At 38.6% G+C, this 13,191-nt stretch overlaps 1 protein-coding gene across 2 annotated transcripts in view; it reads right to left on the bottom strand.

Moving 5' to 3' along the window:
* The window catches only part of b3glcta (beta 3-glucosyltransferase a), a 74,783-nt gene that overhangs the window by 33,700 nt on the left and 27,892 nt on the right, over window positions 1-13,191 (bottom strand). For both annotated transcript variants that reach the window (XM_014014131.1, XM_014014130.1), the window contains exon 3: window positions 10,656-10,695. In XM_014014131.1, the coding sequence (XP_013869585.1) occupies window positions 10,656-10,695 (40 nt within the window). The remainder of the gene's footprint in view (window positions 1-10,655; window positions 10,696-13,191) is intronic.

Below are 13,191 nucleotides of genomic sequence, written 5' to 3'. Positions count from 1 at the left end.
CTTCATGATAAACATTTGGAGAAATCTAGACTGATACGAAGCTGTGGATGAGGCCATTAGACTGTTTGTGGGCAGGACTTACGATGGGTCCAGAGCAGATGAGAGAGGATGTCAATAGTTCATTTTCAAAGTCAGTCGCCTCAATTTCTCAGCCAGCAGCTGATCGTGCCGATGTGAAACCCGATTCACTCCAATGACTCACATGATTGAACTCCCAGAGACAAAAAGGTTCTGAGTAAACCTCCAAAACCCTTCCCCTACATCCTTGTTCGTCTCCAAAACAGCATGACAGAGACAAACGGCACTAGGAGTTTTTCAGCATCAAGTTTTAGAAACAATAAAAGTCCACCTGCAGACATGTTTGATATTCAGTCCGAAGGCACCTGCTCCAATATATCCAACTTTTAGGTTGTTGAGAGTTTGATGTAGATATATAAAAAAGGATTTACATTTCCCACTGGCAATCATCTACTGTGACGCAGCCTTATGGATCAAGCAGCAGCAGCAATGATTTTCTATCAGCTTACATCTCCTGTTAATACATACTTTTAATTGCCTTGCAAAAGATCGATGGGAAACATAGTGTATTTAACTTTCAGCTTACTGCTGAAAAAAAGATCGATATAACAAATATCAACCAATAAACACAGACAGCAAAAAATATCAGAGGGAGCTGGTATAGAGATGAAGTGAGAGGAGGAAAAAGTCAGTACTTTGTGAAATCTGGGCTGTGCAAAACCAGAATAATAAAAAGGGAAGAGAAAAAAATTGCATAAGAAACAGCAGTATGACAGAGGGCAAAGTTATTACAGAGAAAACTGTCTTGTTGCAATTTTTGGAGTTCAACAAACAAACCAGAAAACTCAACATGTAAAAAGTGGGGAAAAAATCCCCTCCAACCTGTAATAATCACACTTATTAGAGGTTCTCTAGAGTTCAGGAGTCAGTGTTCAACTCTTCTGAAGACTAATGAATTCTGGACTCAACCCCTGAACTTCACTTAATATCAATAATTCAGGAAGCTAAAGCAATTAATTCCTAGATGATTCTGGGATTTACTTATGAAGACTATTTATTACTTGTAAAAGTATTGGCTGAGATGAGACAGGATGAAATATCACTTGAATAAAAAAGGTTTCCTGTCATTTATGCCAAAGAAAGCTTGATTTTATGGGCCTTGTGTCAATAGATGCTGACATTTCTCAGGGTGTTCGTTTAAAGTTGTGTTAAAAACAACATTTAATTAGATATTTAATTGCTTTTGGTGAACAAGGCATCTCCTTGTAGATACAATGAATTCTCTACTCTGAAGAAAACAAAACACAAAACAAAAACTTTCAGAAAGCAAGGTTTGGGTTGACATCTACAACTGGTTATTATTTGGAGTCAACCTGACTGTTAATCAGCCTTAGAAAAAAAAAAACCAAAATGGCTAAAATTCAACCATTTTTATAGATTTTAAGCTAAAATTTGGCATTGTAATAGCTGATCCCCAATATATACTTAGGCTACAGCACTGACTGATTGTGTGAGATCTGGCCTGTGTCTGTCTGTTAGCCAAATATCTCATTAACCACTACACAGATAGATTTTAATGAGACTTCCAAGAACTAATCACTGCATGTATGTTTATCTGTTTATGATGTCCTTTTCAGGAGTGCCACCGAGYCATTGGTTCAGATATGTTGACGACACCTGGGTTAAAATTAAAGCCCAGGAAGTCCAACATTTCACTGATCACATAATCTCTGTGGATGAATATATTAAGTTCACACGAGAGGATGTAAAAAATGGCAGGTTGGCRTTCCTGGATTGCGATGTCTCGGTTTTGGATGGAGGACGGTTGGAAACTGGCGTATATCATAAGCCCACCCACACAGACCAATATTTGCATTTTGACTCCCACCACCCACTGGAACACAAGTTAGGAGTGATCAGGACTCTGTACCACAGAGCAGACAGTGTCCCTACAAGCCCAGGAGCCAGGGAGAAAGAGAAATCACACACACGACAGGCCCTGGAGCAGTGTGGTTATCCTGACTGGGCTTTCCTGAAAGCAGACAGGAAACACAGACAGAATTCCATGCAACCTTCAGGTGAAAATGAAGACCCCAAACCCAGACCCAAACCAGTGGTTATTCCTTATGTTGCGGGTGTTTCGGAGAAACTGAGACGTTTATTTTCTAAACATGATGTCCCAGTAGCTTTCAAACCCCAAAACACATTACGGCAAAGGCTGGTTCACCCCAAAGATCCGGTGCCCCGGCAAAAACAGAGCAATGTTGTATATGCTGTTAAGTGCCAGGAGGACTGCGACCAGTTATACATCGGGGAAACAAAGCAGCCACTGTTCAAAAGAATGTCCCAACACAGACGAGCTACGTCTAATGGCCAGAACTCTGCAGTTTTCACTCATTTACAGGCCAGCGGTCACTCTTTCAGAGATGAGGATGTTCTCATTCTTGATAGAGAGGAACGTTGGTTTAAGAGAGGAGTAAAAGAAGCCATTTATCTGAAGAAAGACCGTCCATCATTAAACAGAGGTGGAGGTCTCCGTTTTCAGTTGTCCCCCTCCTACAGCGCTGTTATTGCCAGTTTCACTCCACCCCTGTTAACAATAGGTGTTAATTAGGTGTCAACAATAGCCATGTGATGTGAGTATCAGTCACATGGAGGCAGTGCTTAAAAGCCTGAATTTTGCCTGAAACTCTCAGACTGAAGAAGTCTCTTGGAGGAGAGATGAAACGTTTCATTAGAGAAGAACCTGTCCAGAAGACCTATACAATTTTTTTTTCTTTTTGATTTTTTACCTGGATTACTGAGATGCATCTAACATTTGATAGCAATATTTGTCTAAAGCTCAGGCTTGAAACATGATGGGCAATATGTATTTATTTAAGAAATATTAGGCTATTAATTGTTTAGTTTAAACCTGATTAATAGTCTATTTCTACAAGATTCACAATTCACTGCTGCAATGCAAAGCTCCATGTACATAAGCACGTTCAAAATGTTGGTTTTTTTCCTTTCGCTTTACTTTGTTCCTTTTGTGCATATTTTTGAATCTCTGCAAAGTTTAACAATCCAAAGTCCACACCAAACACCAGTTATTATGTTTCACAGAACAAATCCCTCCTAAAATGAACTGTCTGCTAGTTTTGTTCCTAATGTCACAACATCCTCATGAAAAACATTTGCATATTGAATTCCTGGTGGCTTATCGAGCACCTCAAGCATGGAATGAGAAGCTGCATTGCACTCTGACATTTTACATTAATAAACCAGCAACTCAAAGAAAACTCGGTTTTTCGAAACTGCAGTTTAAAAAAAGAAAACCTCAAACAGACAAAATATAAAACTATGAACATGTCAATGACAATTATGGCTTAAAAAACCTCTCTTCAAACATCTGGCACTACACCTTGCATCTGCTGTTTCTTTTCTTTTTTTTTTCTCCTAAAGAAGAACTTACAGGTTGTTTATTTTTCTACAGCATCAGCTTCAAACATCTATTTGGTGTCAGTGCATAAAGTCAAATATAGCACGGCTTTTCTTTTGGGTGTTTGAATAGAAAGCAACTAAACATTTTTTTCAAGGTTTTTGAAGGCTTTTTTAACTTTCACCTGAAAGGCATCTTCAATCCTCACTAACTGGAGAATTTCAGGCCTGGAAGCTTTTGTAGGAAGATGAACACAGTGAGAGTTCTTGACGTTCAACTCGATGATGACATTACACTAAAATTCAAGGACGCGGTGCGTTCAGAGCAGTATGTGGGGACAGATTTCTACAACAGAAACTAACCAATCATTTCTCAAACATGCAACACAAAACAGTCATCTGATCGAGCTCACACTCTGCTGTTCACCTTCAGGAGAAAAAGACACTTTTAGAGGGTCAGATTTTGACATTTCAATCTTGAGGCGTTCTCGAAACATGAATTTACCGTTTTACCTGCTGCTCTGAAAATGGGGCTCTCTCTTCCTGCTACCTTTCATAAAAACTGAAACTCTCCACTCATCAGTTAGATTCAAAGAAGCGTTTTGGATGAGAGGTGGGAAATAATCAAGAACCAATAAAAGAAGTCCTGCTTATTTCAGTTCAAGCACTTATTCAACAAAAACAGATGAAGCAACCAGCTACCACTGTAGCACCACTGCACCATAATGGAATTCCACCTACAGATACAAAACAGCTACTCCCCGGAAACTGACAGCTATTCGAGGTTCAGAAAATTTCAGTGAGGTAGGATGTGATATCTACTTTTGGTTCATTCGTTTTTAGAAATAGGTGGATGATGAGAAGAAAAAGTTGTGGTAGCAACAGTAGTAGTAGTAGAAGTATTAAAATAGTATTTTCCATAAACCATATTTTCGTACTTGCTTGAGAGAAAGATGTACTTTAATCCAGAGTATAGGATTGTGGAATGGTCTGGAAGATGATCTTAAAAATGCCAGATCTATGTATATATTTAAGAGACAGATAAAAGCTCGTTTTCTGAAGGTATATGAAAAAGTAAAATGTGAAGCTATATGAATTGTTGTTTGAGTTTATGTTTTTATTTTTATTTTTAATTAGTATTGTTGTGTAACTTATGTTTTCTTTCAATATATTCTGGGGATAAAAGGGGCAGACATTATATGATTTATTCTTCTGCTACCTTTCATTTTATTTCGATTTTTGACTTGTGTATTTTTTTGTTTTCTATTGTATACAGTTATTTTGTTTTTAATGAAATGAATATTTTTTTTAATTGAATTGAATTGAATAGTAGTTGTAGCAGTGTTAGTACTTTGTGTGTGTGTGTGTTAGCTGCTGTTTGATGTTAATCAGATTCTGTGATCAGTCGACCCAAACCCCCCACACATCAACAAACTGTGTCTTTAAACCTGTTGACTGCATTTTGAAATGTGAGATGATATCTAATGGAGCCTTGGGCTCGAGTGGATAAGTTATGCATCAAAGCAGGTTTTCATTTATAAATAAAAAAAAATCCATATATCACAGATGGTTAAATTATTTCTTTTCCTGGGGCACTTGGATCGAATATTCACTCCAAGGTTTCTGCTATCTGTGCTGCTGAGCAAACTGCATTTTTAATAGCATTATATGCAACTGAACGTGGTTGGAGGAATCCCCCACTCTTTATGGTTTGGCTAAAAGTAAAAGGAAATTTAAGAGGTTTCTCCAAAATAATATACATTAGACGTTTTATTTTATTTTTAATTGTTTTCAGAAATAAAATAAATAAAATGAATTCAACTTGCACGAGATGTGAGCTCTGCGAGCCGTCACACCGATTTCAAACGGGCTAACTTGCAAAAACTAACAGCTTGCTCAAATTCACAGCAGGGAAACATCAGGTGACTCAAATATTAAGGGTGTATTCAGACCAGSAAAGTCCTTTGGTCCAATTGTTTGGTCCGGAACAAAAATGGACTTTTTTTTTTTTCGTTTGGTGTGGTTTGCATTCATATTGTGCTTTTTTGCAAATGAACTATAACTTGTAAACAAAGCCACAAGGCTGACAATCATTGTTCCCATTGGACAAAAAAAGGACGGGGGCGGGACTGAGCCACAGACCAAGAAAAAAACAAGGAAATCCTGCATGCTGTGGTTCTGATGCGCACATTTTTGCTGATAGTACAACTACAATAGCATTTAAAATGTCAGAAGCAGCTAATTTAATGGTGGTTCCGTGATGATATTCTGATTTTGGAGCAGCGTCAGTAAATGTGTCCCGCAACCCAAAGGAGAAGAGGTGCGCTGCGTGTTCTGACCCACAACATGCCGGCAGCAGAGCTGCTAACAGGAGACGATGAAACAGGTATGTTTTCAGTTTATTTAGCTCAGCAACGGTGGCCTGTGAAGTCCAAAAAGGTGCATGTTTAATGCTGTTGGTTCAGTTAGAGTCCAGTCTGTATTCACACCAGAAGCAAACTGAAGCGAACCGCACCAGAGTTCGTTTGGAAGCGGACCGAGACCACCTCAAAAAGCAGGTCTCGGTCCGGTTGTTTGATCCGCACCAGAGTTCGCATGAGTGTATTCACACCTGCACAAAAGGTCCGGACCAACGCTGGAAACGAACTCTGGTTCATTTAAAGCGGACCAAATTATCAGGTCTGAATACGACCTAAAGCTCTACAAACATCACGACTGCTCAAGACATATCAGTCAGTAATGGACACCTCTAAGCAGCTGTCAAGTAAACTGAGACCCTAAAAAAGAAGACGTGAACATAAAATATTACTACTAGGTTTATTTATTTATTTATTTTTATTTATTTTTGTGTGTGGTCCATTTATGATGTGATTAAAAGTCAGCGGTAGTGGTGATGGTCAAGTGCTGAGGAGCAGGATCTCAGGAAGTCTTTCCAAGAGAACGCCCTGTGGGATTATAAAGACCTTTAGGAAGATTAGGTAAGATCAGGAGTAATGCCGAGTTATTCTGTGCCATGACATTTGCACAAATATAACCGTCATGGAGCAGTTGTCAGAGGAATAAAGAAAAACAACTTTTCAAATAATGAGTTTTAGCTAAAACTGCTGCTTATTATTGGTTCAATGGGAAGAATAAGAGGAAGAAGTAAACAAGGAAAAAAAGAGGAAAAGAAAAGGAATGCTTTTTGAAAATCTTTTTCTTTTAACCACTTCACAAAAAAATAGTTTTAACAAAAGGGGCCAGAATTATTATAGCTTCTGGCTTTAATGATCTACAGTGGACTTTAGTGCAGTGTGGGTGTTGCACATTTCACTGAGATTTATCCAAGCTATTCTTTGACCCACGTGAAAACTGCAGCTTTGTCCTCCTTTAGAAACAGATTCTTCAACTGATTTCTCCAAGAACTTCGTACAAGTCATTATCTTTTAAAACAAACACGTTAGTTACCCCTATTTTTTATTTCTTTAAATTGGATGCATATTTTTAAATATTATTGTTGCCTCATAACTTTTTCTGCAGGATGGTTCGGCTTTTCCATGGTAACAGAGGAAGTGTAAGGTTATGTAGCTCCACGGTTCAGATAGCTGTCTGTTTAGATTTCCTTTTCACGCCGAGGTGCCAAATGAGCATTATGAAGTTGCTTTTGTGCCTTTTTGTGTCTGTGGTGACCCAGATGAATGATCAGGCAGAGGTCCAGCAAAAAGGCACGAAACTCCTTTTGCAGGGACCAAAAAAAAAAAAATCCCTTTCAGTTGTGGATTCTTTGAAACGTGAATGCAATGCGTGAGACCTTTCTTTGTTTGCTCTATTTATGAAATTATATGTTGTCAAATCAATGAAGAAATGAAACCATATTTGTAAAGTTAAAAAAGGAGAAAATAATTCACTTTGATAGGTTTTCAAGGCAGGACTCAAAGGAGAAAGTTTGATCATTTTCACTCTGTTGCACTTCCATTCAATTTTCACACTGTGCTGTAGTTTTCAATTCAGCTTTTATTATTCATGATCTAACTAAGAAATAAATTCAAAACCTGCCTGCATGAAATCCTCACATAACTGAAACATTCCCAGGATAGTTTCATTCCTTAAGGTCATACAAGATAGGAAGTGAATTCCCCTGATAAATACCAACTTGAAATGTCAAAGAAAACAATAACCACAGTCGTCACAACCAAAAGGCAGTAATTATTTAATTCCAAAGTGTGTGCTGGAAACATATTAAGAGTTTTTTCAAATGAAGGGCTGCTGATATGCAAACAAAGGAAAATTAATTTTCATTACTTAAAAAAACTTGTTTTCAGTGCCTTAAAATGTATTCACAGGCCATGAAATTTGCACATCTTGTTAAAACCCTGTGGTGTGTTCCTTGGTCTTCATGATGATGTTTGATCATCTATATTTAGTAGAAAAAAACTTAGAGGCTTTAACTCAATAGATGTACTATTTTGACATCAAATTAAACAAAGACTATTTTTATTACTAATTATTTGATTTCTGAAATGAGTTGTTAGCACAGGTCTTTAGTTCTGAGTGAAGCAGGCTGAAAACAAATAAAAGTCCCACTTTTCCAATTTGCATTTATTAAAAAAATATAGATAAAAAGTATTTATCATTTCTCTAACACTGCACTACTTTCTAGCAGAAAACATCTGTTTCTGTACAAATGTGCTTTTTTTCATGTGGGCTACATTACCAATAAAAAACTATTTCACACACACACAGGTATGTTTTTATGTCCCCATGTGGACTGTGGATTGACTTGCATTCATTTTTTGGTAATTTTATAGCCTAACCCTGAAATTTACCCTAAAAATAACTCCACAGTAATGGAGGCAAGGCAGACAAAAGATGCTGTGTGTATCCTAAATTACTCAGTTTAACCTAAACTCAATTCGCACCTTGGTCCTAAATTGGGCTGACACAAGCGATTATTTTTATAGTCAACTAATCACCGATTATTTTTTCGATTAGTCGACTAATCAGATCATACGTTAATTGAATATAAAACACAATTTATCATGCCAGAATGCAGCTGCTATTATATAACCATCGTTGGATTTTAGCTATATGCCAACTAAAAATAATTGCCATGGAAGGCAAGTTCTGCCTTGTAGATATTGCACTGCACAGGAGCTCCGTTGTCAGGTAGCCATGATACCAGAGCCTGTCTGTATAATGTCTTGTGACGTCCACGGCCTACCCCAGTTACCACTACTGTGCATGTGTGTCAAGGACAGAAAGGCAGATGCGGCAGTGGAAGGTGTCAAAGCAGTTTGGAGAAAAAAAACTAAGTAAAAACAAAACAAAACAACTAATTGACTATTAAATTAGTCGTCAACTATTTTAATAGTTGATTAGTTGATGACTAATCGACTATTTTAATAGTCGATTAGTCATCGACTAGTTGACTACTCATGGCAGCCCTAGTCCTAAACCTAACTCCCAACCTGAAATAAGTATCCGTCCCCACTATGCACATATGGTCTCCACAAGGCTGCCTTTTTCTGGAAAATGGTTCCCACAATGTAGCAAAGACGTGCCCAAAACACACACACGCACGCACGCACGCACGCACGCACACACAAACACAAACGTTCGACCAGCTATACAGTTGGGGACATTCCATTGACTTTCATTACATTTCTACAGCCTAACCCTGACCACAAACCCTAAGGCTAACCTACCTGGCCCTAAAATTAACCTAAACTCAATTCACTCCTTGGTCCTAAACCCAACCCCCAACCCACCAATGGTATTTAAACCAAACGGGGACTTGACTTTTGTCCCCAAATGCACCAGTTGTCCCAAAATGTAGGCGTTTTGTCTTAAAATTGCTGCCAAATGTCACCAAAAACAAACCCACACACAGACACAGACACAGACACAGACACACACACACAGACACACACACACAGACACACACCCACCCACACACAGACACAGACACAGACACCACCATGTGATTATTACAAATTCTCTTCCTTCTGAACCTGTCACTGTGTTTGATTAGTCTGGCTGGCTTTCTCAGGGACCAGGATGTGTGACACAAAAATCTGAATTTTGGAACTAAAAAAGAATTTTGGAACTGAAAGTGAAAGKAGTCAAACAGAATTTTTAATAGCCCAAAATACAGTTTCANCACACACACACACACACACACACACACACACACACACAATCTTCACCTGCTTCTTCCTTTCAGGGTCATGGGGGTCACTGGTGCCCACTGCACAAAGAGAACATGCAAACTCTACCCGGCTGGGATTCGATCCGGCAATCTTTTTAGCTAAGAGGCAACAGATCTACTAACTGAGCCATCATGTAGATATTAAACAATTTTTGTCTAAATTGTCTAATTTTATTATGTGAAGATCATTTATTATTTATCTTTGTATTTATTGTTTTCATTTTCTCATGTAGATTAACAAGAGTTTGACAGGCTGTTACACTTTAAATAAAATCTAACATAATGAGCTCAACTGTCCGTCTTCCTTTTCTTAAAAAAAAAAACCTAGAAATCCTTCTTACTTTTGTCACTTCAGCTGTCATGAGTCCCTAACAATGACAACTCTGTAACGGCCCAGTCTCAGCCTCGCTCTCTTCTCTTGCAGCGGTCTCACACAGTTTGCATGTCAGGAATGTGCAGCAGAACAGCTGCTTGAATGGCACTTATGTGTTTTAGCAGAGAAAAAACATTGTTTTGAGGGCTTCAAAGTACCCTTGAAATGACGAGTTAAAGGGATTGTTTTCTCCCACCAAATTTAAACTTCCTTTTTTTCCCCCTAATACCATGGTGATATTTATGAATTATAGTTATGTAACATTTATTAGCAACACTTTTTGGCACAAAGCTTGTAAGTTTGAGCCTGCTGGTCAGCTAAGGAGTTGGCATGCTCTCATCTCCACTGCCCCAAACATAACTGGGGATTAAAATAGTTGGATGGTGCAGCACTGTGGCATGAACAGGGCTCAGGGTGTACCAGACCAGTACTCACAGATGGAAGAATAAAAACTTAAAGGCAAAGCTGCAACAACAACAAGAACATAAAACTTGAGCCTGTAGTTTTTACAGTACACAACACCATGCTGTAAAACTGAAAAAAAAATACACTTTTCTTATCCTTTTACTCTTCCTGCTTCAGTTGGTGATGGTGGCTCACTGCAACCTTCTTTTACTGCCTTTTAAATACTAATTAAAAAGAGAAAATAGGACTTACCCAGTTTATTCTTGTGAATGACGTGGATCTCATCTTTGTTCTGCAAAGACAGAAAGATCTTTTAATAATTCAGAGAGCCGTCTTCAAATAATGACCCACATATACATCCATGTTTTTGCTTTTTTTTGGTTTCAGCAACAAAAAAAGTGGGTGGCGCAAAGATGCTTATTTTCTGCTAAATACTTTCCTCCGCTTCCTAATCACTAATGAAGAATTAATGATACTACGTATTGAATCCCCTATGGCTTATTTGGAGGAATAATGGGCGAAAGCCGACGTCATTAGTACTTCCTAATTGTGTGGGTTTTTGAGCCTGCAGCATTTAGGCTCGGAGTTTTCAGCTCAATTAAGGCGGCGTTCCACCTTCGGAAGCTGTCAGCACACGCTGCAGACCATGGAGAGGCGACTAAATCAATCACGAGAAACAGAAAACTTTTGAGGAATGTTTTTTTCCCCCACCTCCTCCTTTCGGATGAAATCGTTCAGTCTTGGAAGAAGGCAAAAACCTCTGAGCTCGGAGCAGCAACATATTAATAGATAATGATAAACGGAGTTTGATTTATGACTTCCTCTACACTAACAATCATTTCACTGCCGAGCTATAGCGGGCTTCGGAGAGCTTACCTGAGTCATAAATTCTCTGTCAGACAGTAGGGGGACAGTGCTTACAAGGAATAACAATATCGTGATTGTAGTTTTGTCAACCAGCTTCAAAAACTCAGCTCATTTTGGGATGATGAACAATTATTCACACTTATTAAATTAGTCAGTTTCCCCTCACTTGAACAGCCTCCCGTGACTGATACAGGTAATTAATTTTTCAGTTTTTATTCTAACATGAATATTGAGTGGTTTGGCAGGCATTAAATAAGACGGAGAAACCAAAAATAAAGAAAGTTGAACAAACATGCAGATATATTCATAATTTGAGGTCTCTGTATCTTTACTTTTTTTTTCTCAGGTGATCAGAGTTAGATGCAAATATATGCACAGGCAGACAAGATCAGATCAGGGTGATTTGATTCTGTGGGCACATCAGCTTAATTGGACTCAGTAGTATTAGTCATGGCCACGAGATTTCGGTCTCGTCTCATCACACACTCCTTGTTTGAAATCATTTTCTTAGCAAGAAAGAAGACATCTCCAAGAAAAAGAAAAAAAAAAGAAAAAGAAAAAAAATTGAGGTGGCTTATCCAGCTCATAAACCAGAAAAATTTAACTCAATAGCAGACAATTGCATTTAGCAGATCTCCTCAACTAGAAAATACATTCTATTTAACAAGCTGTTATCAAGTGAAAAGCACTCTAAAACTGGAGGCGAATGATCATAAAAAACAAATTAAGAAGACTAGAATATGATGTCTAAGGTAATTGTGAAAGAAGAGAGGCAGCTCTTCTTCAGCCAATCTCCTGCAGCCAGGAGAAAACTATAAAACACAGCACTGTGACGGACAAGCAAAACTCAATTAACTGCTCTGTCAAACAGCACTAATTAAAGTGATTGTACAGTGAGTCTTCAGCCATGTATTTTTTATGTGAGCATGTGTGTCTCCTACATGGTTTCACTGTATACGGGCTCAAGCAGGACCTAATGTTTCATGACAAGTTTTAATTAAACTTTAATAAAGTCAACCTATAGAAACTCATTCACAGTAATGTTCTGTCTTTTCTTAGTTGCTCCAATTCTGTCTGTTATTATGAATTGTTGGAACATGTAGCTCTTGCCTTAGGGAAGAAAAAGACGTAGCATTCCTTGAAGGAAAGCATTTTGTGTTGACTAATTTTGATAAGCTTTGGTGACCATCTTAAATTGAACTGAATTAAAAATTAATGGAGCAGCCTAAGCAGCCTAAGCAGAGAGACCCAGACTTCCCTCTCCCCAGCCACTTGGGCCAACTCATCCGGGGGATTCCTAAGGCTCTCTCAGGCCAGCCGAAAAACATAGTCCCTCCAGCGTGTCCTGGGTCTTCCTCTGGGCCTCCTCCCAGTGGGATGTGCCCGGAACACCTCACCAGGGAGGCGTCCAGGAGGCATCCTAACCAGATGCCCGAGCCACCTCAACTGGCTCCTCTCGACGTGGAGGAGCAGCAGCTCTACTCTGAGTCCCTCCTGGATGACCGAGCGTCTCACCCTATCTCTAAGGGAGAAATCCAAAATCCTCCCACTAAAGTCAAGCAGGCCAATCATGTCTTTGACAAAGTCCTCCCACACACCAAGAAACTCCCACAGTGACTGCAGAGACCCCCTCCTCATCTTAACTACCCCCATGCTTTCTGTTTAGGCCTCGGACTAATGAGTATATTACTCATCCAGGACCACTTGGATTCTAATTTATGCTCTTACCTGACCTACAATACTATTTGCTTTTTACAGCAAAACTATTTTTATATATGAACACCTGCTTAAGATACTTTGTTTTTTTTCCTTACTACATATTTACATACTGTCAGAGTTTTCTTTTTCCAACTTTGAAGAATTTTTATGTGAATAATGTAACACACAGAAATAGATGTGACATTTTCAGCTTATTATCAGT

Source organism: Austrofundulus limnaeus, unplaced genomic scaffold, assembly GCF_001266775.1.
Source record: "Austrofundulus limnaeus strain Quisiro unplaced genomic scaffold, Austrofundulus_limnaeus-1.0 Scaffold110, whole genome shotgun sequence".
Taxonomy (NCBI): Eukaryota; Metazoa; Chordata; class Actinopteri; order Cyprinodontiformes; family Rivulidae; genus Austrofundulus; species Austrofundulus limnaeus.
The sequence above is the reverse complement of the archived record's forward strand: the minus strand, read 5'-3'. Positions and strand labels throughout refer to the sequence as shown.